Genomic DNA, 17,529 nt, shown 5'->3' with positions numbered 1-17,529 from the left:
TATTTCATGAAAATTGACTTTTATGGATTGGACTTTCATCTAAATTCCAGGACTATCATGACAAAAGAAACCATCAGAAATTTGGAAATATCCCTTCCCTGCCTTTCCCATATTATTGTAATATAAATTGATATGCTCACCGAATACTGTAGAATTTAAGTGGGAATTAGCTGGACGTTTGCCCAGACGCGGGAGCATAGCAGACAGTCCGACCGTAACAGCTGAACTACGGATTCAAAAGCAGTCTATCTCAGAGAAATTAGCAAAGTACGATGAGCTACTGAACATGTAACTTTTTAGCCAAGTCTTCCCAAGAAAATATGAGTTACATCTATAAAGTTTGAGTGGAGCACGAAACAGGACTGCTTTGGTCGACACATCTGAGCTACTTCTGGACATTGGCTCTCTTGCTTAAAATGCCTTCTAAATTGAGATGATTGATCTTCGCAGCAAGGATGAAATCATTATCTGTTAAACCTCCTACAAAAACAAAATATCAACATTAGACCAAAGGCCCTGTTTTACTAGAAAGCCAAAATAAAGTTGGCTGGGACTTCTAGCTTACAACTGAAAGTGCATTTGGCATACCATCGATGCCCAACTTTAAGCTCTAACGAGATACTTGACCCATTAGCAGTATAGATAGACTAATGAAAAGTAACATATCGATCCTAGAATCCTACAACATATCTCCATTGCCACGAACTTTAACAGTGAGGATTAACTTAAACAAGTGATCTTATCATTTTTTAAGCTTTAGCATGCCTTTCCCTAGACAAGTTTGTAATAAATTCAACACACAAAGTGCTGTTCTGAGCTCATACTTTTAATTCAAGATTTCTTGACCAAGTTTCTTATAAGAATCTAATGTTTGATTGCCTCAAGATGTTGAAAACCCTATAAAATATAACGAAGCACAAAAAGAAAAGGCCCATATGGATATTGTTATTCGGATTGGACAATTGCAAATTAAATATCAAATAGGAATCCCTGAAGCAGTAAAACTAAATAACTTACAAAGGCATTGCCTGACCAGCGGACTCACTATGACCAAGGTGATGCTTTACATTTTGGAACAAATAGTTTGATGAAGAAGGTAATATAAACAAGTTGCTTCAGTGACATAAATAACAATACACTAGAGAGAAAAAAAGCACATGAGTCACTTACTGACAGAGTGAGTCCAAACATCAATTTTCACATTATTCCAACCAACAAGATGAAGATCTGGATGGTGACCTGGAGAAAGCATATTGGTTTAAACAAGAAAAATTCGCACCAATAATTTGTTGGATTCTGTGGAGTAGTAAAACCAATGATCAAGTTGAAGGAGTATTTTCACAAAGATATAACAAAACTCTCACAGCATGCTACATAATAGTCACATGTAAGTATCTAACTAGAGTAAACACTATGCATTAGGTAACAGGACAAGACCAGAAAGTGGGTTGGTTCTGACACCTTGCATATATGAGGGGTAGCTATTCCCTTAAATGTTTCAGTTTCCATATTCATCACAGGAATACTAGAATAATTCCCCAGGTTTGGCTGGAGCAGGATTCCTATCTCTCTTGTCCATTATGTTCTTCAGATAACAATCATAGGAGATGCAGTTGGTGTACCAAGTACATTCCACAGATAGAACAGTTGCAGTTGCTTGGCATCATTTTAAATTTTATCAGAAAGCATATATAAGAAAGAGTGACTGTTAGCTAAAGAAATAAAAGAAAGAAGGTATAACAAAGAAAAAGAAAGGACCTTCTTCCTCAGCAATAGCAGCAACAAGCTGAAAGAACTCAAGTCCTTTAGCAAAGTTCTTCACCTTCCAGGCTCTATGCAGTTTCAGAATACCACCTTCAGTTGTCAGTTCCCAACCATTCACCTGTTTTCAGGTATCAGCCAATGGAGTAGGAATAGGAATGATTTTATCAAAGATTTTCACTACAAAAATAAACAAGATGAAGACCTGTTCAAGCAATTTTTTAGCAGAATCTTCTGACATGGGATGTAAATCCTTAGAGTTGCATGGAACACAACTTTTCTTTGCCAGTTCTGAAATAATAGAAATGCACAGAATTATTTACATGTGTCAGGTATACCAGTAAGAATTTAAAAAGTTCCAGTTGAGGTTAGAAGAATGTGTTCCTAACTCCTAAGTTCCTAACATAATCCTTTTTCTAATGAAGGACTATAGGAGCATAAAATCTACTGGAGATCGTAATTGATGCATCACTGCTAGTTCACCAAGGCCACAAGAAGGTACCCTAAATATAACTCAGGCAGTATAATCATATTTGCATGATTACGATGTACTTATTATTGTCTCGCCTCTTTTTCATCTCAAAATAATTCATGTGAGAATGATTACTTTAAACCTTAAAAAGTCACAAAAAGATAGATATCATATCAAAATGTTAACTGGTGTGACTTTTCCACATCTCACAATATCATCAGTGATAGATAGATGCTTGCACAGGGACAATATATGTATAGTATCAATGGATGCACTAATGCATGCATCGTATTTACACAAGATGAATTTCAATCGGTTAGAGGCAACTTTGAAGAGACCAGTGTATCTGAAGATGACCTTGACTCTCAGGGGAAGTATGGCAACCTCTTGAAGTCGACACTTTATTTTCATCTTGCCCTCTTGTGTCCATCTGATAGAAAGGACTGCAACATAGCGATGCCTCCACTCAGTGAATAAAATATAAAAGCACACATAGGACATAAGAACAATGCCATTTATCAGGGAGCTTGAAACATAAGAGCCCATAGACTTCGAGGTGATCTGGTGAATAACCATGAGTTCACAAACAATAAGCAAAGCTTCAGAAATTTGGTTAGCTAAGTCGAATTTTACATTCTTGTCGCTTATAGCCATGTATTATATAACAGGGATCTCACAGGGGAAAAAGCTTGAAGACCGGTTAAAGCAGCTTGTCTTCATGTTGATTGAATAAATTTGCAGGGCTGTGCCTAACACCCATTGCATTTTTTTTCTTAATTTTTTTCAGTGTCGTATGATGCAATTCAGCAATTCCACATGAAACATCAATTCTTAATCCTTTCGTCTGCAGGTTCTTTCAAGTTAACAATCTGACTACCGAAACAAATACTGTGTGATGCGGGGACATGAGCCACTTAACACATCTTCCTTATTGCATCGACCCCAAGGCTAATAGAGATAGCCACTTGTAGGCTGTAGGGTACGCATTAGACATGTTATTACAAAGAAGATGCTCGGAAAGTTGTAGATAGAACGAGGCCATACCGCCCACATCCAAGGAGCGAAGGCTTCCTGGAGACGAGAGGCCAGCGGGAAGCCGCCTTCGCCTGCACGGACCAACAGAAAGAGGCGCATCAGTAGAGCACGGGAGGTGTTCGATGATATGCTCTCACGGAGACAGGGTGGAGTTTTCTGAAGCGCACCTGGCTTACGTAGGAGCGCGATAGGAGGAGTCGCGCGTGCACCGTTGCTGCTCGGATCATCGGGGGAGGGTGGCTCCTGCGGCTTCACCGGATCCGGAGAAGAAAGCGGAGTCGGTGTGCGTGGCGCCCGGCCGCCCGCGCAGAGGCCGGAACGAGATCCTCTAACTTGACGGACGAGCTGACGATTGGATGGACCGGGGCGGGGGCTGGTGGTGCGGACTTGAGATGGGCCTCAACTTTTTTTGCTTGGAAGATGGGGCCTCAAGCTTATCGTAGGAAAGTGGGCTTTTTCCAATTCTTCGTTTTTTTAGGAAGACGGGCATCGAATTTTCTCCTCTGATGATGGGCTCGCTCAATTCTCTGTCAGTACTCGGTAGCTCTCGCTCATTTTTTTTTTTGAAAAAACGGATCCGGCAAAGACTGCCGGACTTGTATTAATTAATAGAGAAGGAAGGTAACTCTCGCTCATGACTTTCTATACTTTGATGTGCACAAATATTACGATTTTCATGCCGCGCACACTGCACAACTATTTTCGAAATTACAGTATGAAGTGAATTGTCAGCAGGCGACTATAGCACACAAATGTCCTCACTATTTTCTTTTGGCGTCGCCCACGGTTGTCCTCGAGAGAAGACAAATAAACTTGTTGGTGGAACTTTGCATTCTTTCAGCAACAGCCATGACGAAGTCCTCACGTGCCATGCACTCATGCTCTGGGGTTTATGAACCTTATGACACACTACCCTTACGCGCAAGCGTTTTCGGTGCAGTCCGGAAGATGAGAGCAGAAGTAGTTGTTGTTTGGGTTCACTTTCCACGCAATTGCGTGCTAGGATCAATCAACCTATCTGAACAAAACTTTCTCCCCCTGGGCACAAAGTGAACACCAGCACGTAGAAACTGGCACTTCATCTCAATCCACCGATAGATGACTGCCCCCCTGGTAGCCCGGTTCTTCCGCCACCCACCAGCCACGTCACTATAAATCGACCCACGTAGACGTACGGGCTCCACTCTCCTTCGCGATCCCCCAGTTCCCCCACTCGCCAGTGCACCACCCAGTGCAGCACGGGCGTGGGCCGCGGGCGGTTGCGCTCCTGCTCCCCTCCCGCTCGAACCATCAGGTGATTGCTGGTTTCTTCGCTTCGGAATTCGGGTCGCGATTTACGGAATCGCTGGGGGAGTCGAACAAATTTGCTCACTCCTGCTGTCGATCTAGGTCAGTCTTGCTGGTTGGGTTTTCCAGCGTTGACGGGTTGAATCGAACGGAGCCACAATTCCGCCATTTTCCAGTTGGTTCGAGTAATTTTGGTGTGTTTTTCAGTTTTTGTTGAATAATTTGGTACCCAAACTCCCCCAAATTGGTGATCAGTTCGAGCAGCTGTACCGATTTCCCCTAAACCCTTCCAAAAGCGGTCTCGATTTCCCCTTGATCAACTCGCATTATCGCTTCCCCTCCTAATTTGGATTCGATTACCAGCACGCAGTGCAGCAGCCATGGGAACCGGCAGCGTCGCGCTGCTCCTCCTCGCCACCGTGCTGCTGCAAGCCCTCCTCGCCCCGCCGGCAGAGGGCCTGGTCCGCGTCCCGCTGAAGAAGCGGCCGGCCGACGAAAACGGCCGCCTCCATGACGAGCGGCGCCGCGGCTTCCTCGGCAACGACGATGCCGCCGCCGCGTCGAAGAAGGCTGAGGCCGAGGAGGAGGGCGACATCGTGGCGCTGAAGAACTACCTCAACGCGCAGTACTACGGTGAGATCGGCATCGGCACGCCGCAGCAGAAGTTCACCGTCATCTTCGACACCGGCAGCTCCAACCTCTGGGTGCCCTCTTCCAAGTGCTACCTATCGGTGCGAACCGTATTGGATTCTGTGATTGCATCTGTCTTTTCTAGTTTGCAGTTTGTGGCTCTAAGCTGGAGTGATAATTTTGGTTCTGGTTGCAGATGGCTTGCTACTTCCACGCGAGGTACAAGGCCGGCCAATCGAACAGTTATAAGAAGAATGGTTTGTGACTTCGTCCCCCCTAGTTCCTACTAGGCCCTTCTTACAAGCTTGATGGTGTTTTATAGTGTATTGTGTCTTGGAGATCAGTGTGTATTTCTCTATATATTTGATTGATCACTATTCTTTCATCGATAACTAATGTAGTTTTCGTGGTTGTAGTAAGTAGCTAGATAGGCATCATTTCAGAATTTTAGCTGCATATCCCCCCTTTGACCATTTTTTAGTTAGATATTCATGATTATAAAAATTATAATTCCATAATATGTCATCGTAGATTTATTTTTTTGGGGAAGTAATCAAATCATAATGTTGATAAGACTTAGTTGATGCCTTTACAGTATACTGAAAGCTGGAAAAAATGAAATATCAGAAATTATATATGCTAATTTATTGGGTTGCTAAACTATGACTATGATAACCGCCTTTGGTAGAATTCTTTATTCTGGTGAGCGTTCTCATCACCCATCTCTGACACCCGGGTTGGGGGACTTGGGGCAATGCTGACATGTTGCTGCTTGCAGTCCTAACTACTCGTTCAAGAATCATTAGCCAATCATTTTTTCAGATAACGGTATTATTCAGACAGCGATATCTGCCCTGTGGTTATGAGACTTAACATGGAAAATGTTTTGTGGTAGGCATGAGCTTCGCTAGTAAACAACTTGAATCTTCTGTCCACTGTTGGGGACATAAGAACCCACAACTTCCATTCAGAAGATTAAACATTCAGCTTAAGTTTATTCAACAATGCATGGCTTTATTCTTAAAACTGCAGTAATATTTTTATTTAAATTGGTTGTAATTCATCCTGCTCCCTTTTTGCAGGAAAACCTGCTTCTATACGCTATGGTACTGGTGCAATTTCTGGCTACTTTAGCCTGGACAGTGTGAAAATTGGTGACGTAGTTGTGAGAAATCAGGTTTATTCCTATCACCACGTGTTGTACGCTTTTTATATCTTATCTGTTCATGTACATTCTTTCTAGAATATTTGGGGTTTCATTGGGTTTTTTTGTGTTAGGATTTCATTGAAGCTACAAGGGAGCCAGGTATTACTTTCATGGTTGCAAAATTCGATGGCATTCTTGGGCTCGGATTTAAGGAAATCTCAGTTGGAGCTGCTGTACCTGTCTGGTGAGCAAGTCTGGCTGGCAATTCCTGTCCAGTAATGTTAACAGTTGAATGAATATTCCTTTTGTGTGTGCTATATGCTAATTAGATCCAAACATGGTCACGCCTGATTTTCATTTACGGTCTAGTTTTGTTGTTTTGCTAATGTATTGACTTCAAAACGGTAACAGTTATGTCCGATATATTTTGCACTTCCCTCATATGAAGCAGATAATCATATTTACCACAAAAAAATTTATAGGTACAACATGGTTAAACAGGGTCTTGTTGATGATCCTGTTTTTTCATTCTGGTTCAACCGGCACGCTGGTGAAGGGCAGGGAGGTGAAATTGTGTTTGGAGGAATTGATCCTAATCACTATAAAGGAAATCATACATATGTCCCTGTCACTAGGAAGGGATACTGGCAGGTTAACATCCCTTTTCAGTTAGTTGAGTCATAATTACAGTTTCAAATGTATCCACTGGTAGCTGGAAATGTTGTTGTGCTGAGTCGGCTGACAAAATTTTATTCCATGAATTAACATAGTACTTGCATCCTGCAGTTTGGTATGGGCGATGTCCTGATTGGAGGAAAGTCCACAGGTAATGGTTTATCATTGTTCTCTGCCAATATGCATGATCTAAATGCAAAATGTTCTACTCATTTTTGTAATGCCTCTGTGCTATTAGGTTTCTGTGCTTCGGGCTGTGCAGCAATAGCAGATTCTGGAACATCGTTGCTTACTGGACCCACAGTATGTTATGAATTTTGTTTTTTACTTTGTCCAAAAGCAAGGAGTGTGGGTGTATTGGATCTAATCCTGGTGGTTGTTATGATTGACTTATGCTCCTATGGAAATTATAAGAATTGCATTTCTGCTATAAACATATCTAGTATCCAAAGTGACAAAGTAATTTCCAAACAATTCAGCCTCTACGCTTTATGCTTAAGTTTTACTTTTTCAGCAAATAGAGTTTGCAACTGTAACAGATAAAGGAAAAACTTAACGTGCATCCAATAGATACATTGTCATATTGGTGAGTCGATGTGTTATATCTTATTAAGACTGGTATTTCTACCCTGGCAAGTGTATTGCATTTTCAATCTAATATTTATGTGTCCTAATGAATCTATACGGATATGCAGGCCATAATTACTCTGATAAATGAAAAGATTGGTGCTGCTGGTGTAGTCAGCCAAGAATGTAAGGCAGTTGTTTCTCAGTATGGGCAACAGATCATAGATCAGCTACTAGCAGAGGTTTGCGCATTCCTAAAGCATGGACCCTCAAATTTGTTGCATTCTAGTTTTATTACTCATATATTAGACATGTGAGAAATTTGTTGTGTTTTAGCCTACCCCAACTTGCTTAGGAGTTGGGACTAAAAGGCTTTGTTGCTGTTGCTGCTGTCGTATAACATGAGAAAGAATGCTGAATTTTATCTGGGATCATGATGCAGACACAACCGTCAAAGATATGCTCTTCAGTTGGTCTATGTACATTTGATGGAGCTCATGGAGTTAGGTATGAGTTGTAGATTTAATATAAATGTATATCATAACATTTCACAATTCTGCAAGTAGTGATTACTTGAATGTGAGTGCTTATATTACTAGTGCTGACTAAATAAGCTAGCTTATAAAAATGGGTGAATTGCATGAAGTTAGTTTCCATATATTTCTAAGCTTTCATATTATTTGTAAGACGTCTTGATAGTTGAGACTGTTACTTATGCCCATGCAATGTTAGCAGTGCTGGTATTCGGAGCGTGGTGGATGATGAAGCTGGGGAATCAAATGGTCTCTTCAATGAAGCTATGTGCAATGCCTGTGAAACTGCTGTTGTATGGATACGGAGCCAGCTTGCACAGAATCAAACTCAGGATCTAGTGTTGCAGTACATTAATCAGGTAAGCTTCATAGCTTGTAATGCCAATGCAAGAATCGTACTTAAATACAAGTTTTACAAATGTTGCAAAATTTGTAAAACTGGTTCAACTTTGCAGCTGTGTGAAAAGCTTCCTAGTCCTATGGGAGAATCATCTGTGGACTGCAGCAGAGTTGCATCCATGCCTGACATTGCCTTTACCATCGGGGGTAGAAAGTTCGCACTCAAACCAGAACAAGTACTGCATCTTCTCTCCGGCAATTATCTTGTTTGTTTTTATCTATGGAAACTCCATCCAGTTTAGTCATCAAGATTAGCAAGCATCCATTTTTTAATTTAATATTTATATCTTCTTTCCTCTAACTTCTGGGGTATCGAATCATTAAATAAAATATTCTTGTTCCTATCTACTGGTAAGTAAATAAGAATGATAATGGTACTCTTTCCATGAACGGGAGGTCCTGCAAGTTTTTATGCATCGGTTCTCATCAGGTGGTCTCGTATAGGCATGCTAAATTATACTAGTATTATAAATGTAAGCCTTTAATGCTCTTTGGAATCCAAATGGTGAAGATATATATAAGGTTCCCTCTATTAGTCTATTTTATCATGCTATTCATGTACAGTTTAGTTGATATCTCCTGCTACTTTCCTTTTATTTTCAGAAAACTGATTTTATCGTTTGTGTTATTCAGTATATCCTGAAGGTTGGTGAAGGAACTGCTGCTCAGTGCATCAGTGGTTTCACAGCTATGGACATTCCTCCTCCTCGTGGTCCTCTCTGGTAAATTATGCACCTTTAAGGTTCTTGCAAATTTTTCTCACCCCAAACAAATAACTGAGTCATCATTGAACATGCTTGTTTTGAAATTATTCACCATGTAACAATAGTAAAGTTATTTTTTTTCTTCAGACTTCAAAACTAAGGTGTGCCCAAGTTTTTCCTTTGTGGGATTAGCTTCCAAGCTCCAATCTTTGTCGTGCTACCCGCTTTGTATTTCTTCTAAACTACTACTCCAATAAAAAGGAAGCTTATATTCCTCGATCTGATAAGAACTCGGTAACGCAGGATCTTGGGTGATATATTCATGGGAGCCTACCACACCGTCTTTGACTACGGCAACCTGAAGGTTGGCTTCGCTGAGGCGGCATGATGCGACCCTCCAAGGTGATCGGACGAACCCTTACAACACTTGCATTTCAGCTCGGGGTGATGTCCTGCAAGCATGAGTGATCTGAGATGATAAACCTGTCTGTTTCAACTTGCTAATATATTTATCAAGGCAGGGTTTCAAGCTGATTAGTTGCTGCTGTGATGTTTTGTGCTGGTCTCTAGTGTTGATTCCCCCCTTCAGCCTGCGTGGACATGCACATTCTTGCATACTTGCAATGCATGATCTTCAGTTCCAAGTTGTCCCAGCCGTACGTCTTGCTGCAGAACTAGGAATCAAGATGCAAGCAGTAAGCAAATGCCGACAAGTAGTCCAGCTCTCAGTCTGAAGCTCCGTTTCATCTAATGGACGTGCTAGTTTTTTCGGATGCTCAAAAAGGAACCAGATGACAATCGACCAAGATGAATGCAGGCAATGAGGAAATTGAGTGATCAACAAGTGGATGAGAACAGAAGGAACTATTTAGACAACAGATCCCTTCACATAAATCATAGAAAGTGACAACCTTAAGCATAGGCCGCTTCTTCCACAGCCTTGCACCAACTTCGCTCCTCTCGTGATCCAGAAGAACACTTAAAAGCATGCCCTCTAATACACGGAGGAGGATGCCAGACACTGAGACATGTATAACTCCGCTCCCGGATGAATCTTCAAATCATCTCGACGAGACATCGCCGCGCACGCACACTGTTGTCACACACAACGGAACCCAAACGCACGAAAAAAACACGCGTTCTTGCTGCAAAGCACCCTGATCTCGGCCTTATTAGCATCACCTTCAGTTGCCGCCCTTGGCACCTTTGCCCGACGCCTTCCCCTGCTGGTGCTGGGCCTTGCGCGCGCGCGCGAACGCCCTGGCGAGCCCCTGCAGCCTCCGGCTCTGCGTCGCGATGACGCCGGCGGTGGACGACGGCGCCCGGCCCAGCACGACCTCGTACCCGTCCCCGTACGAATCCATCCCCTCCGCCAGGAGCTGCCAGAACAGCGCCCCGGCCGCTGCCCCCCCGGCCCGCGCCGACTCGTAGACCTTGGCGTACACCGCCCCGAACACCGCGTCCCGCTGGGCGTCGCCGCCGCCGTACCCGGGGTCCCTCCGGGACTTGCCGAACTCCGCCACCAGCAGCGGCTTCCGCAGCACGCGCCCCGCGTCGGCGATGTGGGCGTCGAGCCAGGCGCCCAGGAACCGGAGCTGCGAGGGGGCGTCCAGGCCGGGCAGCCACTGGTCCGGGTACGCGTGCACGGTGGCGAAGTCGACCCCGGGCACCCGGTTGTTGGCGAGGAAGTCGGCGCCCACCTGGTACCCCGACGGGTTCACGGCACCCCGGGACGGCGACGACGCGCCGTAGAAGCCCTCCAGGCCGGTCTCCAGGAGGTGGGCGCCGTCGATGGACTTGACGTGCGCCGCCATCTCCGCGATCCACGACTGGAGGGTCCGGCCGGAGAGGTCTGACGGGCACCGGGGCTCGTTCATCAGCTCCCACGCCATGATCGTCGGGTCGTCCTTGTACACCACGCCGGTGATCGTGTTCACCCGCATCAGCACGGTCTTCGATCAGCCGTGCACAAAAAGACGAGCAAAGCTTTGTCAGTAGCGTGCTGGAACTATAGCAGTAAAGATTCAGACAAGTGATTGATTATGGCAGTTGCGGCGCTAAAGCGTAGTATGGTCCTAGTTCTAGAACAATGCATTGTTTGACTGATTGTCTGAGGCCTTTTTTCCTCCTTTTCTCCTGCCATTTTTCCATGAATTTACTACAGTACTGGTCGCTGCGAAACTCTTCAGTAGTTTCTCTTTAAAGTGCAAACAGTCCACTCTGCACAGTGTTCACTATTCTCCACCGACAGCGTCACAGTATATATTGAACCAAAATAAAAGTTCACTGTAACTCTCAGCATTCAGACCAAAATAATTTTACCACTGAGGCAGGGAGCCTCACTGTATATATGTATGCGCATTGGAGTGTGCGTAAAGAATGGATCTTTCTAACGTTATCGCGTCAGAACGATGCTGTAGGTTTGGACCTAAAAAGGAAAGATGCTGGAGGCGCATGGCTCCCTGCCTCCCTCTCTAACCTTTATTGTGAGTGGTGACCTCGAACATAGAAAATACTGTGTTATTCAGATCAAAACAACGAAGAAAATGCTCTATCTCTTGTCTTAATGCCAAACATTTATAAATTTTTAGTTCCTTGGCCAAAAAAGAAAGAATCTCTCTTCCACAACAAATATGAAGGAAAAGATTTCGATTCAATGAAAAGATTTCGATATGAAGGCAAAGATATCTGGAGCTGAATCTGCTAGCTTTATCTGCACTATCAATAGAGAGCATACTTTGTCAAAAAAGCAGGGTGAAATTTCAAAAAAAAAAAAGGAAGGTATGTGAGGCTTAAAAGGAGCAAAAACCAAACAAGCAGGGTGAAATTCCTCAATTTTTTTTTTGTCAAATAACAGCCAAGGAACCATCTTTTCCACAAACAAGGGAAGACTCTCCTAGTAAGTAGTGACACTAGAAATGAACCTCAACTAACAGAACGGTAAAATTACTGTGATTCACTGGATTCTGTTTTTTCCTTACCTTGATATGGTTCTTGTAGAAGCCCTTGACAACAGGGTTAGTGAAGAACTCATCGTCAGACCCAATGCTTTGCCCCTGCTCTCTTGCCCACTGCACATACTGCTTCCTCCCTCCAAAGCTATCGTAGCTGTTCACAAGGCTCAGTATCATCTTAATCCCATGCTTCCTAGCCTCAGATAGAACGAAATCCAACCCCTGAATGCACACCAGAGAAAAAAATTGGAAATGCATCAGCTCACAGAGGCACAGAGCAAAGAAAGTAAGCACATCTCAAGAAACATAGCCTGTCGGCGCAGAGGGGAGTGACAGTCCAGTGTGGGCAAGGACCTGGAAGGTGTTCTCGTTGTAGCGGCCGGGGGAGTACTGCAGGGCATTGCTGCCGCCGTCGCTAAACGCCCACGTCCTGGCCACGGTGAGGCCGGCGCCCGCGGCCTGGCTCAGCGCCGAGGTGACCTTGCCCCTCTGGGCGGGGTCGGCGCCTAAGGACATGAGCCAGTAGGCGTTGAACCCGTTGGCGAAGAACGGGCTGCCGTTGAGCACGAAGCGGGTGCCCTGGACCCTCACGAACCCGTCCCCCCTGGCATCTGCTCCTTGATGGCCTACATGGATGCACAGGAGCAGAAGCAGAGCAAGAGCTCCATGAAGCCTCATTCTTCTATGGACTGGGGCAGTGTGCGTCGTTGCCTCTCTCTATCTCTATCTCTCTTCTTGGATGGCCGGCAATGGTGGTGAGGTGAGGTGAGGAAGAAGAATGCAACTGTAAAAGGAGGAGACGCCGAGCTGCCAACCGCGTTAAATAGACCACAAGGCTTGGTTTCAGTACATTTGTTGGTGGTAACTGGTAAACAGCATCACTGGCAAAACGGTCGGTGAGGTAGGCCCGCTCCGGGGTTCCCATCTTGCAAAATGCAAATGGCGCCAGAAGAAACTAGAAAGTTGGCAAATAGCGTAGCGAGTGGAGAGGGAGAAGAGAAAACGTAAGGGCCCTTTGCTTTGGTAGTCCTTAGGGAACTTCTGACTTCGGTACTATGAGGGTCCTTTGGCAGTTCTTACGAAGCTTCTAACTTCGGTACTATAGTATAATGTAGCGCAATTGAAGTTGAAGTTGGGGGAGCCACTTTTTCGGACTTCACCTGTTTCCCCTCTTTCCTGTTCATTTTTTCCCTCGGTTTGTGTTTTGGCTTCGTGCTATGGTGCAGCACAGTAGCGATCACTGTAGCGATAATCTGAAGCCGTTCCAAAGGTGTGTTTGGTAGAGCTTCAACTGAATCTGATTCTTTATGGGAGCTGATTTTTAGTAGAAGTGATTCTGTGACTAAAAGTGATTTTCTTTAATTCTTTTTGATTCTCTAGCATAACCTATTAAAATTAGGATGAAGAATCACTTCACAGAATTAGGAGAACCAACTTGGAGAAGCTATTTTTTCGGCTTCCAATCTCTTAGTTCATTTCAGAGAATCACTTCACAGATTAGCATAGAATCATTTCTCTTTGAAAAACTGTTTGGCACAGTTCCTACTGGAATAATCAGCTCAGCCGAACAGCACCGTAATCCGCACCAAACGCACCCTAACTCTGTCGGTTCCGGCGCTTGAAGGCAAGAAGCTTTTGTTCTAGTTCGTGGACACGGGACACCCCACGTGAGCGTTGGGAAGATGAACATGATGGGGCTTTGATGGTACGGCTGCATTGATAGGGTTTTACCACAAATCCATCTCGAGACCCAACAAACCGCAACTGAATTTAGAGACTCCCGCTTGAGACTGCAAGTCTGCAACCGGAGCTCCATGCATGAGATGATACGGGGATCTCTTCTGTCGTACTGTGCATTGGCCCATCACGTACGGTTTCTAGATTCACATGTTTGCTCTTTGTTCTTTTTTTCCTGGACCCGGTTTCAATTTCAAGTTGTCTACTACTATATCCCTAAGTTGGTAAAATGCATTTTATGATTAGTAATCAAGCATTCACCTAAAAAGCAAGAGTGATTATATGAAAACCACTTCCCAGGTGTGAAAAAAAACCATATTATAACAGCCGTTACATTACATAGCCTAATTGTTCAATACACTTCGTTGTGCTTTTCGACGACTTAGGTCAAGAAAGCCGCCCGCACCCCCCCCCCCCCCCTCCTTTCCTTGACACAGCTTCTCACAAGAATGCAAATTAGCACCGTGCGAATGTCTTGTTAGGTTGACATGCAAGGTTTGCACATCGTCAGTTCGTCACAACGAACTTATCAACGGAGTGCCGCTAATTAACTAGCAACATCAAGTTCATCGAAGAAAGTTAACAATGTCACGTGATGAGCTGCAAATTTGAGGCATAACGAACTAACTAGTTGCGCATGTTGAGCTAGGCGTGGTACCTGTAGGCTGTGGATAACTTCCCTTGTGGCTGGTCAAACTTCAAAATATGCCTACCGCTCCCGCTGCCATTGCTTGGGTCGTCAGCTCTTGTTGGTAGTTATACCCCGTTCTTTTTTTAATAGGGCTATTTCTAAATTAAAAAAAATCTCTTTCAATAGTCTTATCTTAATCTAAATGTACATCCTTTTAATGAATATCTCGGGCTTGACATAAGTGGCGGATCCAGAGGGGAGCTAGGGGGCTACAGTCCCGTACTTGTTGTAGCTTCCTCTAGAGCAAGGTGACCTATAGGAGGAGAAAGGTGAGGGGAGAAGAAGAAGAAGAAGGGAGAGAAGAGAGGTGGGGGGGGGGGCAGAGCTCAACCCCCCCCTAGCTGTTACCTAGGTCCGCCCCTGCTTGACATGTAACATTTCATTGTTCCACACGAGATTGGCTGTGTGGGTATTGAGAAGTCTAAGTTCTAATGAATCGCTTATTTAGGAGCAATAGCTAATGATATGTTTAAATGGATGATAAGTAGAATCATCTTTCCTTGATCATTGTACTCAGGTGAAATAGGACTATCAAAAGAGAATGGTGGGAGTATTGTGTTCCACGGAGACGGTCCACACGGAGCGGTGAAATTAAAAGAAGAGTGCACCCTGCATATATGTGACCTCACCAAGCTCTTCTCTAGTGAAATTTCTACACATGGAGTATGTTTCGGCTGTTGCTTTTCTTCAGGTGCGCCGGGCGGCGGCCTTTGGACTTTGGTGTGAGCTAGTAGGTATGGTATGTAGGATGGCGGAGGATAAAAAAAGCTATACGGTTTTTCATTAAAAAGAAGAAGTAGACATCTAAATTCGAGCTAGAGGGGATTTAAATCTGGGTGGTTAGATGCTCGACCACATATCCCACCCTAACAATTGAGATAGGTTCGCTACATAGGTCTCGTTTGGATACTCCACACTAAAGTTTAGCACATATCACATTGGATGTTTGGATGCTAATTATGAGTATTAAATATATGCTAATTATAAAACTAATTGTACAGATGGAGTCTAATTCGTGAGATGAATCTATTAAGCCTAATTAGTCCATGATTTGATAATGTGGTGCTACAGTAACCATTTGCTAATGATGGATTTAATTAGGTTTAATAGATTTGTCTCGCGAATTAGCACAGGGGTTCTGCAATTAGTTTTAATTAGCTCATGTTTAGTCCTCCTAATTAGCATCCGAACATCCGATGTAACACTGCTAAAGTTTAGCATCTGATATCAAACACCTCCTCCATACTCCATAGGATGGCAGAGGATCATCAAGGAGGGGAATCAAGTAGCCGTGAAAGCGAGTTTGTTCCTTGCCTTTGCCTCTATGAGAAGCTTGGAATGTACGGGGGCTGCACAACCTACTACGCAGTATACTCGACCGGCAATGCTTAATTGCGTACAACACTGGGACAGTACCGTGCATTACTCGCACTTACTTGTGTGAACAGATAGATGCGCATGGGTACATAGAGTGACCGACTCCACGACTAAACTTTGCAGCTGCAGCAGAAACTGCACTAAGATGCGTACCACGTATCTGTACCGGTGTTCGTTGCCGCTGCGTGCATGTGGAGGCACATGGGATCGGATCGGAACGGGCAGGGACGTCGTCCTCTGATCCTCTCCTCTCTAGTCTGGAAGGATCCGCGTCCGTGCCATGCTACCGCGGGGAACACCGGCGATCGCTCGCCGCAGTATCCGCCCCGACACACGCCCCCACTGTCCGTGCCGTGTCATGCGATGCGATGCGTGCATGCACGGTCGACCATCGACGTCTGCACCTGCACTTATTTTGCTCTCGGCGGTCACGGATGATCGACGATATCTTCATTCTTTCTATTCTTTTACCCCCTTCAGTCACAGCAACGAGCAAAAGAACCGGTACCTTGATCGGAGCCTCGCTTACGCATTATTTTTCCTCAGACGGACTTTAATCGGAGCTGTATTCATGTGTGATGCGTCCGTTGCGGCAGATCCCTTGATATTTTTTTGGCACGACTTTTCTCACGACGTTCGGCTCGGCTCGGAGCGTCAGCTACGCCGCGGGCGGGCACGACGTGATCAGCTGATCTCGCCTGGTCGGTTGGCGGAACCCGTCGTTTTCGGCTTCTTCTCCGCCGTAGAGCCGTACGTAGAGGCACCCGAGATCCCGGTGCTAAAAATAACTCCGGTGAGTGAGAATACGAGAGTGAGATCATGGCAGAGGTTGGCAGTTACGCCCGTTTCAATTAAGACGGGGAAGGGGTGGGGCCCACAACACCCGCCAAACATGGGACAGGGTCACATGGCACTCCCCCTTTCCCTTTCAAAGGCGCCACGTGGCGGGTCCCGCCGAACTGTGTCTTGGCAGGGGGTCCGCCCCCGCGTCCACGCGGCCTGAGCAGCTTCCACGCGGCGAGACGACGACTGCCTTGTGCTCCGCCTCCGCGGCGGCCCATGCGCTGATTCGCCCGGCCGGCGGGCCTCGCCGACTTCCGCTAATTCATCGCCGACTTGGTAGGGCCGTGATGATGTCGCCTCCACCGACGTCTTTACTCTTTAGTTGGGAAAAGCTATAGCTCACGGGCTCTTCCTTGCCGAATTTTTCTTCTCCGATATAGCTCAAAAATCGAGTGAGCGAGTCTCTGTTTCACTCGTGTGACATATAGACCCTTTTATTTCCCCTGTGACCCACAGCTCCCAGTCTTTTCGGGTCTCAATCCCATGTCGCTTGTTGCTACTCCGTCTTGTCATGTGCCCGCGTCACGCCATTTGTTTGTGCTCGGGCGTCGGCACCGGGCAGATCTATGGTCCCTGGGTTCTACAAGGGGACCGGTCCCGTCCCGTCTTCATCGTTGCGTAACGTGAGGAGCAGACGACGGGCTTCCTTTTCGTCATCCTGCGGCTGCGCGCAGCGAACCACCCATCTGCTAGTTGCCTCGATCTCATGGCAACCGG

The 17,529-nt window shown here is 45.2% G+C and overlaps 3 protein-coding genes across 3 annotated transcripts; 1 reads left to right on the top strand and 2 right to left on the bottom strand.

Annotated features, from left to right (window-relative positions):
- Window positions 1-211: 211 nt before the first annotated feature.
- Window positions 212-3,632, bottom strand: LOC101772715 (putative pterin-4-alpha-carbinolamine dehydratase). Its single transcript, XM_004969380.3, has 7 exons — window positions 3,436-3,632; window positions 3,278-3,339; window positions 2,591-2,676; window positions 1,967-2,052; window positions 1,759-1,882; window positions 1,171-1,239; window positions 212-480 (listed from the first exon to the last, which is right to left on the bottom strand). Exons 1-7 carry the CDS (start codon window positions 3,493-3,495, stop codon window positions 386-388), a joined length of 582 nt encoding a protein of 193 aa, XP_004969437.1. The 5' UTR covers window positions 3,496-3,632; the 3' UTR covers window positions 212-385.
- A 756-nt stretch (window positions 3,633-4,388) lies between these two features.
- LOC101772307 (aspartic proteinase oryzasin-1) lies at window positions 4,389-9,760 on the top strand. The gene is made up of 14 exons (XM_004969379.4): window positions 4,389-4,562; window positions 4,919-5,286; window positions 5,382-5,442; window positions 6,268-6,362; window positions 6,464-6,576; window positions 6,815-6,983; window positions 7,119-7,158; window positions 7,246-7,310; window positions 7,703-7,816; window positions 8,017-8,081; window positions 8,310-8,466; window positions 8,563-8,682; window positions 9,140-9,228; window positions 9,514-9,760. Exons 2-14 carry the CDS (start codon window positions 4,936-4,938, stop codon window positions 9,596-9,598), a joined length of 1,524 nt encoding a protein of 507 aa, XP_004969436.1. The 5' UTR covers window positions 4,389-4,562; window positions 4,919-4,935; the 3' UTR covers window positions 9,599-9,760.
- Window positions 9,761-10,031: 271 nt separating this feature from the next.
- LOC101771899 (mannan endo-1,4-beta-mannosidase 1) lies at window positions 10,032-12,990 on the bottom strand. The gene is made up of 3 exons (XM_004969378.3): window positions 12,519-12,990; window positions 12,192-12,386; window positions 10,032-11,162 (listed from the first exon to the last, which is right to left on the bottom strand). Exons 1-3 carry the CDS (start codon window positions 12,840-12,842, stop codon window positions 10,395-10,397), a joined length of 1,287 nt encoding a protein of 428 aa, XP_004969435.1. The 5' UTR covers window positions 12,843-12,990; the 3' UTR covers window positions 10,032-10,394.
- Window positions 12,991-17,529: the final 4,539 nt, after the last annotated feature.

This window comes from Setaria italica, chromosome V (genome assembly GCF_000263155.2).
Source record: "Setaria italica strain Yugu1 chromosome V, Setaria_italica_v2.0, whole genome shotgun sequence".
NCBI classification, from domain to species: Eukaryota; Viridiplantae; Streptophyta; class Magnoliopsida; order Poales; family Poaceae; genus Setaria; species Setaria italica.
Note: the sequence above shows the minus strand (reverse complement) of the source record. Positions and strands in the feature narration are given on the sequence as shown.

Excerpts from the sequence above, each read along its gene's own strand:
- LOC101772715 (XM_004969380.3), bottom strand. The coding sequence starts at position 3,495 with ATGATCCGAGCAGCAACGGTGCACGCGCGACTCCTCCTATCGCGCTCC. Across the intron at positions 2,677-3,277 it reads TCGCTCCTTGGATGTGGGCG|TCCTTTCTATCAGATGGACA; the intron begins GTATGGCCTCGT and ends GCTATGTTGCAG. Across the intron at positions 1,240-1,758 it reads TGCTATTGCTGAGGAAGAAG|GTCACCATCCAGATCTTCAT; the intron begins GTCCTTTCTTTT and ends TGCTTTCTCCAG.
- LOC101771899 (XM_004969378.3), bottom strand. The coding sequence starts at position 12,842 with ATGAGGCTTCATGGAGCTCTTGCTCTGCTTCTGCTCCTGTGCATCCAT. Across the intron at positions 12,387-12,518 it reads ACAACGAGAACACCTTCCAG|GGGTTGGATTTCGTTCTATC; the intron begins GTCCTTGCCCAC and ends GTGTGCATTCAG. Across the intron at positions 11,163-12,191 it reads TCTACAAGAACCATATCAAG|ACCGTGCTGATGCGGGTGAA; the intron begins GTAAGGAAAAAA and ends GGCTGATCGAAG.
- LOC101772307 (XM_004969379.4), top strand. The coding sequence starts at position 4,936 with ATGGGAACCGGCAGCGTCGCGCTGCTCCTCCTCGCCACCGTGCTGCTG. Across the intron at positions 5,287-5,381 it reads CTTCCAAGTGCTACCTATCG|ATGGCTTGCTACTTCCACGC; the intron begins GTGCGAACCGTA and ends TTCTGGTTGCAG. Across the intron at positions 6,984-7,118 it reads CTAGGAAGGGATACTGGCAG|TTTGGTATGGGCGATGTCCT; the intron begins GTTAACATCCCT and ends TGCATCCTGCAG.